At 37.9% G+C, this 18,213-nt stretch overlaps 1 protein-coding gene across 1 annotated transcript in view; it reads left to right on the forward strand.

Annotated features, from left to right (window-relative positions):
- Nucleotides 1–14,360, forward strand: part of KDM5A (lysine demethylase 5A) — a 103,197-nt gene extending 88,837 nt beyond the window's left edge. The window contains exons 27-28 of the mRNA XM_066258644.1: nt 4,588–4,998; nt 11,847–14,360. Of these exons, the coding sequence (XP_066114741.1) occupies nt 4,588–4,998; nt 11,847–12,053 (618 nt within the window). The 3' untranslated portion in view covers nt 12,054–14,360. The remainder of the gene's footprint in view (nt 1–4,587; nt 4,999–11,846) is intronic.
- The last annotated feature ends 3,853 nt before the right edge of the window (nt 14,361–18,213 follow it).

Below are 18,213 nucleotides of genomic sequence, written 5' to 3' on the forward strand. Positions count from 1 at the left end.
ATGGAAAATACCCAATAGGAATACAAAGGAGGGGACCAGGTCCCCTGTGCAGAGTGGGGAGGTACTATGCCACTTGGGAAAGTGACGCCTAGAAACATGGAGGAAATGTCAGGCTGAGGTAGGTTAGGCAACTTGTCCTTAATTTTTTTTTTTTTTTCTGAAGCTGGAAACGGGGAGAGACAGTCAGACAGACTCCCACATGCACCTGACCGGGATCCACCCGGCACGCCTACCAGGGGCGATGCTCTGCCCCTCTGGGGCATCGCTCTGCCGCGACCAGAGCCACTCTAGCGCGTGGGGCAGAGGCCAAGGAGCCATTCCTAGCGCCCGGGCCATCTTTGCTCTAATGGAGCCTTGGCTGCGGGAGGGGAAGAGAGAGACAGAGAGGAAGGGGGGGGTGGAGAAGCAAATGGGCGCTTCTCCTATGTGCCCTGGCCGGGAATCAAACCCGGGTCCCCCGCTCGCCAGGCTGACGCTCTACCGCTGAGCCAACCGGCCAGGGCCTCTTAATTTTTGATGGGCCATTATCTAACAAGCATATTGATCACGGTGAAGTGGGAGATAATATAGAAAAGAGCACTGCAGCCCATGGAAATCCAGAGAAAGACTTGGGAGCACCCAGCAAACAAGACGTGATATGCACTTCCAAACTCCTAATCCTGATAATCATTGTGACTTTTGCCTTATACCTTGAATTCTAAGGTTTTTCCTGAGGTTAACAATGTGACCTCTGCTCTAAAAGCTAGTAGTTTTGTGTTGTATTTTTCTGTAAATCTTTTGATGTTTCTATTTGAATATTCTTTTGTCTTAGTGTAAAACTATGTTCAGCAGGACAGTTTCACCCAGTTTTCAGAAAAATATATTATTTTCATGATGTGAAATTAAAAAAAAAACAGTTTAAAAATGAAAAGACAAATGCCAAATGATTTCACTTATATGTGGAACAGTGGTCGGATTCAGCTGGTTCGCACTGGTTTGGCAGAACTGATACCTAGTTTTTTGTTGAGTTGGGCAAACCAGTTGTTAAAATGGCACTTGTAATCAAGCTTCTCCCTAAACTGTGAGCCTGGGCAGCTGTCCAATGTAGAAACCACAAATTTACATTCCTTACTCTTTTTTTTCCCCCTTACTCTTTTTTAACATTCATCTGCACAACAGCGTATTCTAAGCAACCATAGTAATGTTCATTCCATCCATAGATGAAAAAAATTGCAAGTGAGAATGCCAATCAAGAAGCAATATGGAGCCTGACCAGGCGGTGGCACAGTGGATAGAGTGTCGGACTGAAATGTGGAGGACCCAAGTTCAAGACCCCAAGGTCACCAGCTTGAGTGCGGGCTCATCTGGTTTGAGCAAAGCTCACCATCTTGGACCCAAGGTCGCTGGCTCAAGCAAGGGATCACTCTGTCTGCTGTAGCCCCCTGGTCAAGGCACATATGAGAAATCAATCAATGAACAACTAAGGAACCACAATGAAGAATTAATGTTTCTCATCTCTCCCTTCCTCTCTGTCCCTATCTGTCCCTCTCTCTGACTCTCTCTGTCTCTGACACACAAAAAAAGCAATATGGAAATATAACATTTTATTGTTTTTTGTCAGGGATTAATATTTCATTAATACTTTAAAACTTTCTTATAATCTAGCTTTGTATACCTCTTTTACTGTTCTTATTTAAGAATTAAGTGCATGAAATAATAAACTGCCTTTTGGTGTATTGTTTTTTAATAATTAAATGGTCATTAGGGCAGAGAACCGGTTGTTAAATTATTTGAACCCCACCACTGATGTGTAATCTAAAAAAAATTAAATAAACAAGCTGAACAGAAACAGACTTAAAGAGACAGAGAACATCTTGACAGTTGCCAGATGGTAGAGGAGTTGGGGGTGAAAATAGTGAAGGGATTAAGTTTAGATTGGTAGTTACAGGAAAGTCATGGGGATGTAAAGTACAGCATAGAAAATATAGTCAATATTATAATAACTATGTATGTTGTCAGGTGTGTGCTAGATTTATCAGGGTGATCACTTTGTAAGTTGCTGGGTTGTACATCTGAAACTAATATAATATTGTTTGTACATGAACTGTAATTGAAAAGTAAAAAATTATCTAAGAATAAAACAATATTTTAAAAAGAAGCTTCCTATGGAAATGGTTATATAGAAGTGGAGAGGGGAAGTCTACATTTGTCTATTATACTTGCATAGCAATTTGTAATATTTATAATCTCATTTGATTCTTATCATATTCCTGAAGGGTGGAGAGGGGAAATGATAGGGCACGTATTTAGCACTTCTGCATGAGAGGTGGAAACTTGCCTGATCACTCACTAGTAAAAACAGAGAGACCTGGTTTCTAACTCTGGCATTGATTCCTAGTATTCTTTTCATTGTTTCCACGTAATGGAATAGTAGCATGTTACCAATAGTTGATATACTTAGAATACTATACTTTATTTGTGGTTTGGAAGTCAGATCCAAGGTGTAGCCTAATACAAATAATGTTTTCTAGTCTACAGGCATTTTCTTCACATTCATATCTCATCTGATCCTTTTATTTTACATATAAGGAAATAAAGTATCCAGAGGTTAAATACCTTGTTCAAGATGTGATAGACTTAAACTTGTATAATTCAGTGTTTTTATTTGGATTATGCAGATTTTTAGGTTCCTGTCAAAGATTTTTCTGTCATAAATTTGCGGAAAAGTTCTCAAGTGTTAATTCCTAAGTGTATAATTATCAAACTTTTTTCAGTTTCTTTTTTTTTTAAGTGAGAGAAGGGGAAATATACAGATTCACACATGTGCCCTGACCAGTATCCATCTGGCAACCCTTATCTGGGGCAAATGCTCAAATCAACTGATCTGTTTTTAGCGCCTAAGGCTAGTTAGTGCTCTCCAACCAACCCCAACCGAGCTATCCTCAGCGCCCAGGGTTGACTTGATGCTTGAACCAGTCAAGCCATTGCCTATGGGAGGAGGCGAGGGCGAGAAGGGGGAGAGGGAGGAGGAGAGAAGCAGGTCCATCACTTCTCCTGTGTGTGCCCTGACTGGGAATTGATCCTAGACATCCGTGTTACCAGGCTGATGCTGTATTCACTGAACCAACCAGCCAGGGCTTCAGTATTTCTTTTTCTACCTGCTCCCTTGTTCTTTCTGTTACTAGACATACCTTTACGATTAAAATTTTAATATTTATTACATTATTGGCACATAATAGCAACAATATTCTAGTTGAAAAGAAAAATAACTTTTTTTTTGCTTTGTCATATCAACAATTTTTTAGCTCTTGCCAAAGTTATTACATACCCTTTGTAATGAGATCATGATACACTTTTATTGTTTTGATAACATTTCTAATGATTTCTTAACCACCAAGAATTAATAAAGAACTATATATAATAGTGGTAATTAAAGACCAAAAAGTTATTACATGATTTAATATGCATTTAGTACATTTAGCTTTCTGTGTATGTTTTCATCTAAAACAGAAGCTATAGATTATATTAATATATGCTTACAATGAATTCTTTTGCCCTTTTCCCTAGCAAGCTAAAAATAAAATATTTAGGGCTTGCCTGACCAGGCAGTGGCGCAGTGGATAGAGTGTCGGACTGGGATGCGGAAGACCCAGGTTCGAGACCCCAAGATCGCTAGCTTGAGCGTGGGCTCATCTGCTTTGAGCAAAGCTCACCAGCTCTGACCCAAGGTCGCTGGCTCGAGCAAGGGGTTACTGGGTCTGCTGAAGGCCTATGGTGAAGGCACATATGAGAAAGCAATCAATGAACAACTAAGATGTCGCCACAAAAAACTGACGATTGATGCTTCTCATCTCTCTCCATTCCTGTGTATCTGTCCCTGTCTATCCCTCTCTCTGATTCTCTATGAAAAAAAATAAAATAAAATAAATAAAAATATTTAGGGCTTGCCATTATTTTCTGCTATTGATTTTCTTCATTGAATATTTTCTTCTTAAAAATGTCTTCTAAATAATATTTAGAATATTTATTGTGGTATATATATAGTGTACACAACACAAAATTTACCATTTTAATTCTTTTTAAGTATACAATTCAGTTATATTAATTACATCACTGTGTTGTGCAATGATCACCTGTTTCCAGAACTTTTTTTTTTTTTTTTAATTTTTAATGAGAGGAAGGGGGAGGGAGAGGCATCAGTTTGTAATCGCTTCACTTTAGTTATGTATTGATTGCTTCTTGTACATACCTTGAACAGGGGGCTCAAGCTGAGCCAGCTACCCCTTTCTCAAGCCAGTGTCCTTGGGCTTCAAGCCTAAGGCTACGTTGGGATCTTGCCTGCATTCAAGTCAGCAACCTCGAGTTTTCGAACTAGCACCCTCAGCTTTCCAGGTCAATGCTCTATCCCCTGTGCTTCACCACTGGTCAAGCAATTTCCAGAACTTTTTAAAGATACCAAATAGGAACTCTGTACCCAGTAAACAATAAATCCCATTTTTCCCCCCACTCTTTATGTTCATGTATTTGACTCTTCAAGATATCTCACATAATCTCTTAGCTGTCTTAAATGTCTTGCTTGAAAGTTGTTTCTAATTTTATTTTTTGAAGGATGACAGCGTGGAAGAAAAACCATTAAAAATAAAAGGGAAGGACTCTTCAGAAAAGAAACGGAAACGGAAGCTAGAGAAAGGAGAACAGCTTTTTGGAGAAGGAAAACAGAAGTCCAAGGAGTTAAAGAAAATGGATAAACCTAAAAAGAAGAAATTAAAATTAAGTGCAGAAAAATCAAAGGAGCTAAACAAACTGGCCAAGAAACTTGCAAAAGAAGAAGAGAGAAAGAAAAAGAAGGAGAAGGCTGCTGCAGCCAAAGTCGAACTTGTGAAAGAGAATACTGAGAAGAGGAGAGAAAAAAAAGTGCTAGACATCCCCTCAAAGTATGACTGGTCAGGGGCAGAGGAGTCTGATGACGAGAATGCTGTGTGTGCAGCACAGAACTGCCAAAGGCCCTGCAAGGACAAGGTGAGTTCTAATGAGGTGCAGACAGGTGGGAGAGGACCAGGAGCAGCAGGCTGGGACGTACGTTTGACGTAATGATAGTCTGTTTTTGATTGCAGAACTTGGGCTTCCAGTGTACATAATATATTTTCTATGAAGCTCTTAGGTCAGTGTGCTTAGTAGAAGAAATATTTTGTTTTAAAACTCATATTTAATGAACATAATGAGGCAAGAGCAGAGAGGAGCTATGTGATAGATACCCTGGCGTGTGTTTCATAGGCAAGTGGCATAATAAGTTTCAAAATAGTCTTATGCCTTCCCCAGAGGGTGACTTTGAGACACCTTGTTAGCCACGGTGGCCTGAAAACATCCTAGGCTAGTATTCTAAGAGCTCTGGTAAATTGCATTAAGGTTTGTTTTAACAACCTAAAACTAAGGGGTTAAGTCTTCCCTTTTTGGTCTGTATCTTATCCACACTTAGGCCTGTGTGCACTCTCCTAAGTGGAATGTGACTTTTTAAAGTATCTTGTAAAAAATAATTAAGACCTTTAAAGGTAATGTTTAAAAAATTTTAGTCCTAAGTTTTAAGTATAATAATTATATATAATGACCATTCTTTAGTTATTGATTTTCTGAGAAAGATGAATGGACTTAATGAAAAATCTCAGTTCATAAAATCACTGGAGGCATTTCTTATGGTTCCCATCAAGAGTATTAATAAATTCATAGTTTTAATTTTATTATGCTCACTATACCACTTGCTATTTAGATTTTAATAGCTCCTCAGTTTGAATATATGAACAGAATAAATACAGCTGCCTCATTATTCCTTTACTTCCCTTCTCAGTCAAATATTGTTAGAGCTTCAAGAGGCCACCTTGTCCAGGGTTCTTCACTTTATAAATGATGAAACCTGGACTCGGTGAAGATAAATGATGTGACCAAAATCAGAACTAATTAGTGGCAAAAGCAAAAAGAGAGAGCCCTGGTCACCTGGCCCCACAGCTCAGGCTCTCTGCTAATAGCCTCACCCCACCATTAATTGAGATGTAAGTATAAAAACACATTTCAGAACTTAATGTTTTTCCACTCATTTTTGGAAAATGAATATATAGCAAAATATATATCCCATAATCTGACCTTCCAATGACAATAGCTATAAATATTTTTGTGTATTTCATATAGTTTATGTTATGCCATACTGCCTATTCACTTTTGTATCTATTAATTTCATAAGCATTTTTATATACTGTAAACATTTTAAAGCATTTTAATAGAGTATATGTGTTTGTTGTTTTTTATGTTTCATTTTGAATTCTCATCTGAGTTTGTTAAAGAGGCTGATGAAAGGTTAACTGTTATTTTTTGGGTATTAGCAGCTCAGTGTTGGCAGAACCTCTTTTTTTCTCCTTTTACTAATTTTATGGCAGTTTTGGAACTGTCAACAAAATATGATGTTTCTCTTTTAAGCTTTCTTATTATCCTTACAGTGTTTATATACATCATGAACCTTTACCTTCTCTTTCTTCTCCTTTTCACTTAATGATCTCTTCCCTCTCTGCTCAGCATTTTAAATATGGCTTAGTTTATCTATTATTATCCCTATTATGTTCCTATAGCATATAAACATTTCACACAATTTTTTTCTCATCTTTTATAAAATTTTTAAAATAACTTGCTTATTTTCAGAATTATGAGAATAGGTACTTGTTAACTAAAAATGCAGTGAAGTGTTAAGATGTGATCATTATTATAACATGAGTCCTAAGATTGGCTCCTAACATGATAGGTTATTTTTTTTAAAAAATCTAGAAAGTTATCTACATTGTCATGGAGCAAAAGGAGAATTTAGCATTCAGAGAAAAATGTCTGTTTTAAACTGTTACAACACATCAAAGATGAGCAGTGTGTGCCTTAACCTGTCATTATGTTACATAAAAAGAAACATAGTATATATTGTATTTCTTTATAAAACAAATTATTTAAGATTTTAAACACTTTGCCCATCATTGCTGTTTTGCGATTTTTGTAGTTATTCAAGTTTGTTCCTGACACCAGTTTTACTACATAAAAGGTGTAATTCTTTACAAGCTTTGTAAAGAATTTACAACTTTCTCAATTTGAAGTGTTGTGTTTCTGTAAAAGACCAAATTCATATATGGCACACATCTTCAGAACAAAATGATAATAGGAAAAGAATGATTTTTAGGGAAATCTGTCTATTTTCAAATATGCAGCAAAACATAACTTAAGGTATGCTCATATTTAGGTAAATGTACATTTATCATATTTCTAACCAGTAATTATTACTTTTCTTCCCAAATGTGCAGATTGAAAAAATTTTCAAGGATTACTTAAATGTTACCTAGCCTCTATTTCAAGATGTTTTAAGAGAAAGGGAAAATATTGTCAGAATAGATTTTTTAAAACTTTGTCTCTCCCATCATGTTCTAATTTGCCTGAAATTTTCCTGGTTTTAGCACTAAAATTCTGTATCTTGGGAAACCCACCAGTCTTGAGCAGAATGAGAGGACCCAGTCACTTAATGCTGAGAACACTCAGAAAGTATATACAAGAGTTTTGAACATATGTTGTACTTTACTAAAATGTGAATTAAATATTTTCAAATCTGACTCATGCAAAGAGGTACAAAAGAGATTAAATGCCAAAATGACAAAAGCTTGTTTGGGTAACTGAGCCAAGAATATCATTAAACCACCAGGCTTTTTTATGTTTCCCTTTGTAGTAATATGTTTTAAGAAGTGAACAAAATATGTATAATATGCCAAATATGTTTTCTTAAGAGTAACTATGAAACCATATAGCAAAACATGAAATGTCAAACTTACATTATTTCCTCTATTTAATATATTTCTCTTTTAAACATACATTTTCCCCAAATCCAAAGCCAGTACCTATTTGTTCTAAAATGTTAAATCTTTATTAGTTAATATTTAAACAGCTCATAGTTACGTAGTGTTTTAATAGTTATTTATATTATTTGATAAGTACATCTCCCAGAAGTAATGAAAGGGGAAATAACTATTAGAAATTAATATGCAGTTAAATAAATTCTTTGTTCTTGAGTTTTCAGGCTACTAGTCTGTTGCCTGTGTTTCAAAATCTTCTGTGGATTCAGTTGACATTCCAAACTTTAGTTTGATGTCTGACTCTTTTCAGACAACTGGAATTTGATTGTTAGTAGATAAACATGGTAAAATATTAGTAAGAGAAGGACCCTTTTACCCTGTTAGATTAGCAGGGTAACTTGTTACATACAACCTGTAGTCTGGGATAGAATCTATGTACCAATGAATATCTCTCTCTCTCTCTCTTTTTTGTTTTTTGTTTTTGTATTTTTCTAAAGTGAGAAGCAGGGAGGCAGAGAAACAGACTCCCGCATGCACCCAACCAGTTCCACCCAGCAAACCCACTAGGGAATGATGCTCTGCCCATCTGGGGCATTGCTCTGTTGCAACCAGAGCCATTCTAGCACCTGAGGCAGACGCCATGGAGCCATCCTCAGTGCCTGGGCCAACTTTGCTCCAGTGGAGCCTTGGCTGTGGGAGGGGAAGAGAGAAAAGAGATGTGTTTCTGTAAAAGACCAAATTCATATATGGCACACATCTTCAGAACAAAATGATAAGCAGATGGGCGCTTCTCCTGTGTGCCCTGGCATGGAATTGAGCCTGGGACTTTCACATGCCAGGCCGATGCTCTCCCACTGAGCCAGCTGCCCAGGGCCACCAATGAATATCTTAAGAAAAGTTATATATCGTTTTGTAATCTAGTAGGAGAGCTAGGTCTAAGAAGGGACCTCTAGCCAAAAATCACAAAAAAGAAAATGTCTAACGTATTTGACAGTGATAGACTTAATTTTGGGAAACTGGACGCCAGGGAGTTTCTATAGTGCAGAACTAGTTTTTATTTTTTTGTGGTGTTTTTTTTTTTCTGAAGTTGGAAACAGGGAGGCAGTCAGACAGACTCCTGCATGTGCCCGACTGGGATCCACCCGGCACGCCCACCAGGGGGCGATGCTCTGCCCATTTGGGGCATTGCTCTGTTACAACCAGAACCATTCTAGCGCCTGAGGCAGAGGCCATAGAGATATCCTCAGTGCCTGGCCAACTTTGCTCCAGTGGAGCCTTGGTTGTGGGAGGGGAAGAGAGAGACAGAGAGGAAGGAGGGGGAGGGGTGGAGAAGCAGATGGGCTCTTCTCCTGTGTGCCCTGGCCGGGAATCGAACCCGGGACTCCTGCACGCCAGGCCAACGCTCTACCACTGAGCCAACCGGCCAGGGCCACTAGTTTTTAAAAGACTTGAATGAAACCACTTTTCTTAGCAAATACAGATAAATTGGTAACTTTCTTATCATACGAATTATCCTCAGTGGGAATGGACTGGATTAGAGGATTAGAAGTAGGAGCAGAGATATGTATTGATTCAAGGGTGGCATCATAGACAGGATAATGTCTCAAATGTGGGCCACCCAAAGAAACAGCTTATCTTCCCAGATCTCGTTACCAGTTCCTAATAGCCAAAACACTTACTCTTAGTTCACCTGCTACCAAATAGCACTTTATAAACTTTTACCTGCTTTCAGGGCCCTTATTTTTATTTTGTTGCACAGAAGTCATTACCTCCCTTTTCTTTCTCTAATATAGTTCACTATAATAGGACCATTTTGATTAATTACTTTATTGTAGACTTCAGAAGTTAAATATTATACAGATAATTATAGGGGGGAAAACTCAGGGTTTATTTTAAAAAGAAATTACTAAGTTGCTCTAATTTATAGAAAGCAGTATCACAAAGTGCTATGATGATCACATTTAGAATATGTAAGAATTACCTGGGGACTGATTAAAACCGATTTATACCCCCAAGATATTCCTAGTCTGTAGGTTTGAGATGGGTCTTAGCTACACTTTTAACAAACACAGCAAGTGATTCCCATGCACATGGTCTACACCTTTTGAGAAGAGGTGTTGCTGCAGGCAATTATTTCAAGTCGCAAACATTTTGTGAAAGGTAGGATAATGAGTAGAGCCATGAAACTGTAATGTTAAAAAGTGCCTTTTGGCCTGACCTGTGGTGACACAGTGGATAAAGTGTCAACCTGAACCACTGAGGTCACCGGTTTGAAACCCTGGGCTTGCCTGGTCAAGGCACATATGGGAGTTGATGCTTCCTGCCCCTCCCCCCTTCCCTCTCCCTCTCCCTCTCCCTCTCCCTCTCCCTCTCCCTCTCCCTCTCCCTCTCCCTCTCCCTCTCCCTCTCCCTCTCCCTCTCCCTCTCCCTCTCCCTCTCCCTCTCCCTCTCCCTCTCCCTCTCCCTCTCCCTCTCCCTCTCCCTCTCCCTCTCCCTCTCCCTCTCCCTCTCCCTCTCCCTCTCCCTCTCCCTCTCCCTCTCCCTCTCCCTCTCCCTCTCCCTCTCCCTCTCCCTCTCCCTCTCCCTCTCCCTCTCCCTCTCTTTTTATTCATTGTGCCTCTTCAGTATCCCAAGCAGTAACAGGTGTTTTGCCATATATTATTTCATTTAATCCTCTAAATCTGTTAGTAAAGAAGATATCTCCATTTTACAGATGAGGAAATTGAGCTTTAATGAGATTAAATGACTTGCCTCAAACAAAACGCATCAGAACTCAGAAACTTCCTGCCTGAATTTAGTATAAATCTTTATACTATACAACATTGTTTCTTAATCTCTAGAGCTCTAGAATAGAAACAATGAAAGCAGAAAGATTATTTTGACAAATGATTTCTCCCACCCTTTATTACAACCCTAAAACTACTAACATGATCATTTTTTGATCATTTTTTATAGTACATGGAAACTAATTTTGAAAACTACTCACTTTCCTTGAAACACATTTACCTAGCCAAAACCCTCCTTCCTCTGTTCTTTCTCATTAGCTCTACTGAGATACTTATTTAATCCCTTCGTACTCCTTACTTTGCTCTGACATTTGACAAAGCTCATTGTATTAAGTGGCTTCCTACAATGCCAGTAAAATGATCAACTTTTGTAGTGTGGACTGCATCTGCCATGATATCAGCTATAAAAACTGCCACAATAACCCTTCAAATATAAAAGCCAAAATCACCTTATTTTTAACTCTAGGCCCAATGCTTAAAGTCCACCAAATGAACAGTGCCTTTCTAGCCTCCTATAATTACAGTATTCTTTGAAGGGTCAAAGTTTGCCTGGCATCTGCCATTGACCTAGCAGTAATCTAGACTTTAATTTAAACCTCAGAGTGATCTATTGACCTGTGTCTTTTGACTGTTTTAATTGGTTAATATTTAAGATTTGACCTCTGATATTTGCTAACTTTTTATAGGGAGTTGTATTTGTAACGGAAGAAGAGAAGAATAAAAAATATTAGTTTTAAAAGTGGCCTATGTGACTGCTTTTCTAAAAAGGTATTTAATGCTCTTAGTACTTTGGCTTATCTCTTTGAAATAAAGCTAATACACAGGATTGCCTTTACATTGTTGTACTCTTCCTTTCTTGATTGATAATTGCATTGCCTAGAAATTGTTAATATTAGCTACTTGGCTGCTGTATTAGAAATTCCTTTTTTGTTGTTTTTCTCAAGCATGTTTTTGCCTCACAAGGAGTCCCAGGCATTTATAAGGTAATGGAGTACCTAAGAGTACTTGTGTGGACATACAATGGTAAAATATAATTTTGGGGTATTAGCTTCCCAACTTCTTTTCTTTAAAAAAGAACCCCATAAGAAGTCTTGTCTATCTTTGGATATCTCAATTGTTACTATCATTTAAACCAAGAAAGCTCTTTGGTATGCTTTTATTTTAGGCTTAATGATGATTATGTATCCTAAACATTTCCCTGTCTTGTCTCCTACAGGTAGACTGGGTACAGTGTGATGGTGGCTGTGATGAGTGGTTTCATCAAGTTTGTGTGGGTGTATCTCCAGAAATGGCTGAAAATGAAGATTACATCTGTGTAAACTGTGCAAAGAAGCAGGGGCCAGATAGCCCAGGTCAAGCACCGGCTCCTTCTTTCATAATGAGCTACAAACTACCAATGGAGGATCTTAAGGAGACCAGTTAGCAGATGCTGAGTTAGTTTGAGACTTGGGGAAAATGGACCACATTAAGACATTAGTCATAAAGTTGAGTGGTTTGGATCCACTCATAATGTTGCTTCCAAAGACGAATGACCTTCAGAAAAGTCCTCATAGCTGACTTCCTGTTTGCATGGACTGTGTGATCTACATTCTCTATCAACACATCTGTGCAGAGGGTGTCTTCTTTGGTATAGCAGCCAGTATTTCAGTTCATGTCTCCTTTGAATGTGGTTTGTTACATTAAGGCCAGACTTTTGATTGAGCTGCAAGGTGGTCGGGTGGGATGTAGGATTGTCTCTTATGGTCAGTTGATATTAATTAGAGGTTTGCCACCTAGAGGCACCACCATCTGGAGGTGCTGATTTCTTTGATCTCCTTAGGATAGTTGCAGAGGAGTCAGTGTACCACTTCCCCCTACTATTGTCTGGCATTGAATGCCCTGCAAATAACAAGTAGTAGAGTAACAGGGCCAAAGTTAACTCCTGTTAGGAGACAGTAGCACAGTCTAGACCTCCGCTACTTGTACATGTTTGTACCAAGAAGAAAACCTCAAATGAGTGGCAGACTACCTTATCTTCCTAAGGAGGACAATGTTTTGTAGTTAAGAAATCTGACTAGATTGTATTCTGGAAAGAAGAGATTTCTTTTTTCAAGGCAAGGAGCTTTTTTTGGCTTGAAGAAGTCTTTCTGTCTTAGATCTACATTTTAGAAAAGCAAGTACATGGATCCATCCAGGCTCCTGCAAAAGAAAAGTTAATGTTTTACTGAGCCACAGAGATGCATGCCTTTTGGGAAAACCTTCATTCACAAGTATACTAGATACCACTAGGCTAAGGCATGGCCATGAGCAAAACCAGCAAGTAACAGCTTTTTGCCTTGCAGCCCTGATGCCAATGTCTGCTGTTTCCAATACAGGCATTTCTAGTAGCACAGCAGATGCTATTGAATAACACCATGGCTTCATCAGAGGAGGTGGGATTGTAGGACCTCTGGGTGATGTTGTTTTAGTAAATCCATTTTTTTAAAAAGAAAAAAGGACTTGTTTTTACTTTTTTCTAAATGTCTCTGACTACTGACTGTTCTATAAATAGATTATTTTTCCTTTTTTAATATACATATAGAAATATATATAAAATATATATGTATATTATATACATATAATATATATATATATTTACTGTTACCAGCAGCATATGACAGTTTCAGCATCAGAACTCCATTTGGGGGCTTGCTTAATCTTTTTTGCATTTTAATAAATCCCATTCCTCCTTGTAACACAAGGAGTTAGCACTTCCTTCTCCATCCAACTCTAACCAGATCTTCCATCTTGTTTTTGTTCAAATAAATGATTATATTTCTTTTGTCTGTTGGGTCTTGTCCCTGTCTGTTGGGAAACTTGGTCTTAACAATATCTATGATGGCTGTGTTTTGGGGGGTTTTTGTATGTGAATGTTTGAAACTATGATGCTGTGTCCTCTTCCCTCCTGTTGTGTTCTCTATTCTTGTTAAGGTGTCAGGTAAACTGTATGGAAACTCTTATTAGAGGGGGACTAATTTTTTTTTTTAAAGAAAAAAAGAACATTTTAAAACTAGTGTTTTGTCTTTACTATCTTGTGTCCCTTTAAAGTTTTTATTTTTTAAGATTTTATTTATTTATTTTAGAGAAGAGAGAGAGAGAGAAGGGGGGAGGAGCAGGAATCATCAAATCCCACATGTGCCTTGACTGGGCAAGCCCAGGGTTTCAAACCGGCGACCTCAGTGTTCCAGCTCAACGCTTTAACCACTATGCCACCACAGGTCAGGCTATCCTATTTCCCTTTAATTTGGTTTAAAAATCTGTTGTTTGATTTAAATTCATCAGTTTTTATTTTTAAAGGGGGCAGGAGCAGGGTGGACCTAAAAGAATAGCTTCTAATCTCCTTCCTATTTTGCCCCAGTTTGTTTGAAGGAAATGTCTTCTAGTAACTAGAAGTGAAATGTACTGTCTAGTCACAGTTTGAGTGGGTATGAGATTAAACTCAAAAGGCATCTTAATTAAAAAAAAAAGTTTTTCTATAAAAATCCAGTTTTTGTAAATGGTTTCTCTAGGGTACAAACTACCTATTTTTCAGTCATTCTTCCCTTAATATATATCATTTTGAGTGTTTTTAAGAGGTTCATAAGTGTTGCTATGCATGTGTCTCGAGATTCTCAAGTGTATGTGTAATTTAAGATTTCAGTGGCTATTGCAAGATAACTAACCAATTTTATAAATTTTCATTTTGCCAAACTATATAAAGATTAATAAGAATTTTATTTGGTTTACATTGTAGAGAAAGCACAATATTTTTTGTCTTTTGGTCTTCTCTGTAAAAATATTTAAGTATTTGTGGGTTAAAAATTGAATGCAATTTTAAGTGATGGCTGTCTGTAATTCATTAAAAATATTCTATTTTTCCTTCCTAATTACCCATTAACTACTCAACCATCAGTGGAGGAGCAAAGATGGCTAAGGTGCTTTGCTTCTTGGGAGTATGGTAGACGGATGTAGGTGTCCATATAAGGAATGCCTTTTGTTTGTAATGTGCCATTTGCCTACTAGAGACTTAAGAGAAAAATGCAGGGCAATCTCCAGGCATGAGCTTCCTGCTTTTCTTCTGACATTTTTGGAACTTACATAGATCATTTAATAGATAACTGTGGAGTTTTCTGTAGTTATTTGAAAGTCACAGAGGATTTGGTCTGATTCTTGACCATAGACCAAGACTGAGAAGAACAGGTGAAATTCCTTTTTTTTTAAGAGAGAGAAAGAAAACATATACAAATCAGTTTTGGAATTAATGGACCAAGATTCATCTATTTAAAGAAATGCTGATGCTCTAACAACATCTTTAGTTAAAGGAAGGTACTATTTATAACTTAGTCTATTCTTTAGTATTGTAGCATTTTATATTAAAACTTGATTTAAAATGTTTCTTTACCCTTCCTATCTCCTCAAAGTTGTAATTCTTCACCATTGTTATTTTAACTTTTATGTTAATTCTTTCAAAGATATTTTTTACTACCTTGATTATAAACTATTTTGGCAAAAGTTATAGAACAAAAAATGGGGGGAAAAAAGGTAGGCCTTTGATAGTCTCAAAGGGTGGGTCATTAGAAGCATTGGTAGTTGGAAGCTTTTTATTGGAGGAAGAAGAGGCATTTTCCTCTCACAAATGTGTATTTCACTTTGATTGTTACTCCAAAAAAGTCATGTTGAGATATACAGATGCTAGGCTCCCTTACTGAGTTGCAAATCAGCTTTGCATTGCATGATTCAAATTTGTGCCTCAATAAAATTACAGTATATTACAACTTAAATAATTGAAAAGGTAAATATTAAATCTGATTCCCTACAATATACTTTTATAATCAAAACCCTAGCAAAGGCTAACAGACTTGTAACACTAGAATAGTTTTTTTTTCTTCTCCCTGTGCATTACTTACTGTTCTTCTTTGCTTTTATCTTTAGCAAGTGTCTAAGAAATTATTTTCTTAATTTTTAGATTCTGGTTGCAGCTCAGTGCCCATGAAGAAACTTCCTGCTTGTCAGTGTTTTGAATCTGTAGTCGTAATGTAAACATCAGGCAGTACTTAAAATAGGAAGGATAAAAGGAAAAATTGCGAAAACCCTTTTAAAGGGTGAGATTAGCCATTTTTTAAAAGAGAAAGTGACAATTCGGAGTGGGATTTAAAATTGTTAATTGTGGGAAAATTAAGCTGTTTGAGTCCCACATAACCGGGCTCAATAAAGGTTCAGATATGAATGAGTGTGTAGTAAGTTGCTTTTGCAATAGATCCATAAGTATAAATTCTAAAAAGCAGTCAATTGATTTGCTGATCAACTTTTTTTTTTTTTACTTTTTTAAAATTGTATCATTACTTTTTGGATATGGATGTGCCAGCTGGTACTTAACAGCATGAGAAGGAAAGAATGGATGTTAATATAGTTTGTAATTTTAGCCTTCTCTTGGCTTGGGTCATATCCAGTCATTACTATGCAATGAATGATGTGCACTGGAAGAGGTTAGGATGGGGTTCTGAAGATTTATTTGGCAATACTCTAAGATATTTAAACAGGGATGTCTTTTGTCAACCTAAAGACCCTGTGTTGATCATTCTCTTACATATTTTTTATCTGCTAGTGAGACACTTAAATATGGATTCTAATTTGCCAGGAATTTTGGTGGTGCCTTATAAAAAGTATAACCTGATTTCTTGGGGTGTTTTTTTTTTTTTTTAGCATGTTTTGCTTTTTTTTCCTGGAAGAATATTAGGTATGGTTATTTGCATTACATCTAAAAAATAAAGAACATTTTTCTTTGTGCTCAGGCCCCTCCCTACTTTGTCATTTACATTGGTAGCAACTCTAAATGGTAACTGAGTAAAAGTATATTTTAAATTATTTTTACTTATTTATTTATTTTTAGATTTTATTTATTCATTTTAGAGAGAGGAGAGAGAGAGAGAGAGAGAGAGAGAGAGAGAGAGAGAGAAGGGAGGGAGGAGCAGAAAGCGTCAACTCCCATATGTGCCATGACCAGGAAAGCTTGAGGTTTTGAACTGGCAACCTCAGTGTTCCAGGTCAATGCTTTTACCCATTGCGCCACTGCAGGTCAGGCTAAAGGTATATTTTAATAGTGATCCTGAGGAAAATTAACAAGTATATGAGAGCCACTTTTAACCTGTGCCAAAGCAGTTTCTTATATTGTACTTGCTCTATAAAATAAAGAACTGGCCTCAAATAATTTGACCAGTAGTGTGACAAACCTACTACATTACTGAGAATAGTATTCTCAGTGTGAAGTTGGGAGGAGTGATTCCTGAAGATTTCACCTCTCCATTTTCAGCAAGAATCCAGTGATGACCAACAGACATTTGCCCACTTTTGATTTTTGAACAGTTTATTCCTTTGCAGTAGTTGACCATTGAACAACACAACTTTGAACTCTACAGGTCCACTTATAGAGGTTTTTTTTTCATTAATTATGGTGAATGTATTTTCTTTATATTCTCAGTAAGTTTCTTTTCTCTAGCTTGCTTTATTATAAGAATGCTGTGTATAATACCTATAATACAGTGTGTTAATCAACTTGATGTTATCAATAAGGCTTTTAGTCAGCAGCAAGCCATTGGTAAAGTTTGGGGGAAGTCAAGTTTTATGTGGGGAAGTCCAAGGTAGTGGCAGATCAGGTGGAAGCTTACACTCATGTCCTCCCAGGACCAAACTGGAATTACAACTAAATTATAGAACAGTCATCCTGAATAACCAGCGGAAGCTTAGCTGGTTATTCAGAAATCTTACAATAAAGGATTTACAGAAACCACATTGAGACTGGTAGGAAGGGTGAAGATGTGAAAAGGGTTAACCCTGTTCCCACAGTTGATAGCTGAGGTTCTGGGGGATTTCTCAGCTGCAGGGGGTTCTCCTGAGAAGTGGGTCTATACCCTAAGCTTGGTTTCCCAGCCAAGAGCACCCAAGTCAGGAAGGGTGCCCACATACCATATAACCTCTGGCTGTAAAAAGCAGTGGGGTTTCTGTCAGGGAGAAACAAGAGTCCACTAGCAACACAGTTGCCCTCTTAAAGGACCAACACAAAGTTTTATTTGCAGCCATTCACCCTGGGCTCTGGCAGAGAGAGAGCAGAGGGGACTACAGTTGCATGCAGAGAATCGGGCTTGTGGTTCTATGGAGACAGCTGAAGGGACAGCTTCCAGGATTCCTTTGTTTAGTCATTCTCCAATACTGCAGATGCCATCTCTCGGGTGGAGCACTCCCCTGGAAGGCCATAGTTCCACACTTTGGGCTCCCTTTAGCCTCACTTTGTGGAGCTTAATGCCCTGTTAAGGAGTCAACTCCCTTGGCCCGTGTCAAGGATTGGGCTGACTTGGGGTTCAATGACTGGTGAGGCTTTGGAGTGGGGGTTATTTCCCCCACTTTCCTGTGAATAGGACTGGTGTTTTCTTCTCACAGGAGATCTAGAACCACCCTCCAGGCCCTGGAGGCCCCACCCATCTGACTCCTAGTGGCTCCACCCTGCTGGAGTTTGGGACAAAATCTGGGACAGACTGAGTAGTGTGACTCTGAAGTGAGGGTCACAGCCATACTTTCCTGAAGCCTGATTA

This window comes from Saccopteryx bilineata, chromosome 2 (assembly GCF_036850765.1).
Source record: "Saccopteryx bilineata isolate mSacBil1 chromosome 2, mSacBil1_pri_phased_curated, whole genome shotgun sequence".
Taxonomy (NCBI): domain Eukaryota; kingdom Metazoa; phylum Chordata; class Mammalia; order Chiroptera; family Emballonuridae; genus Saccopteryx; species Saccopteryx bilineata.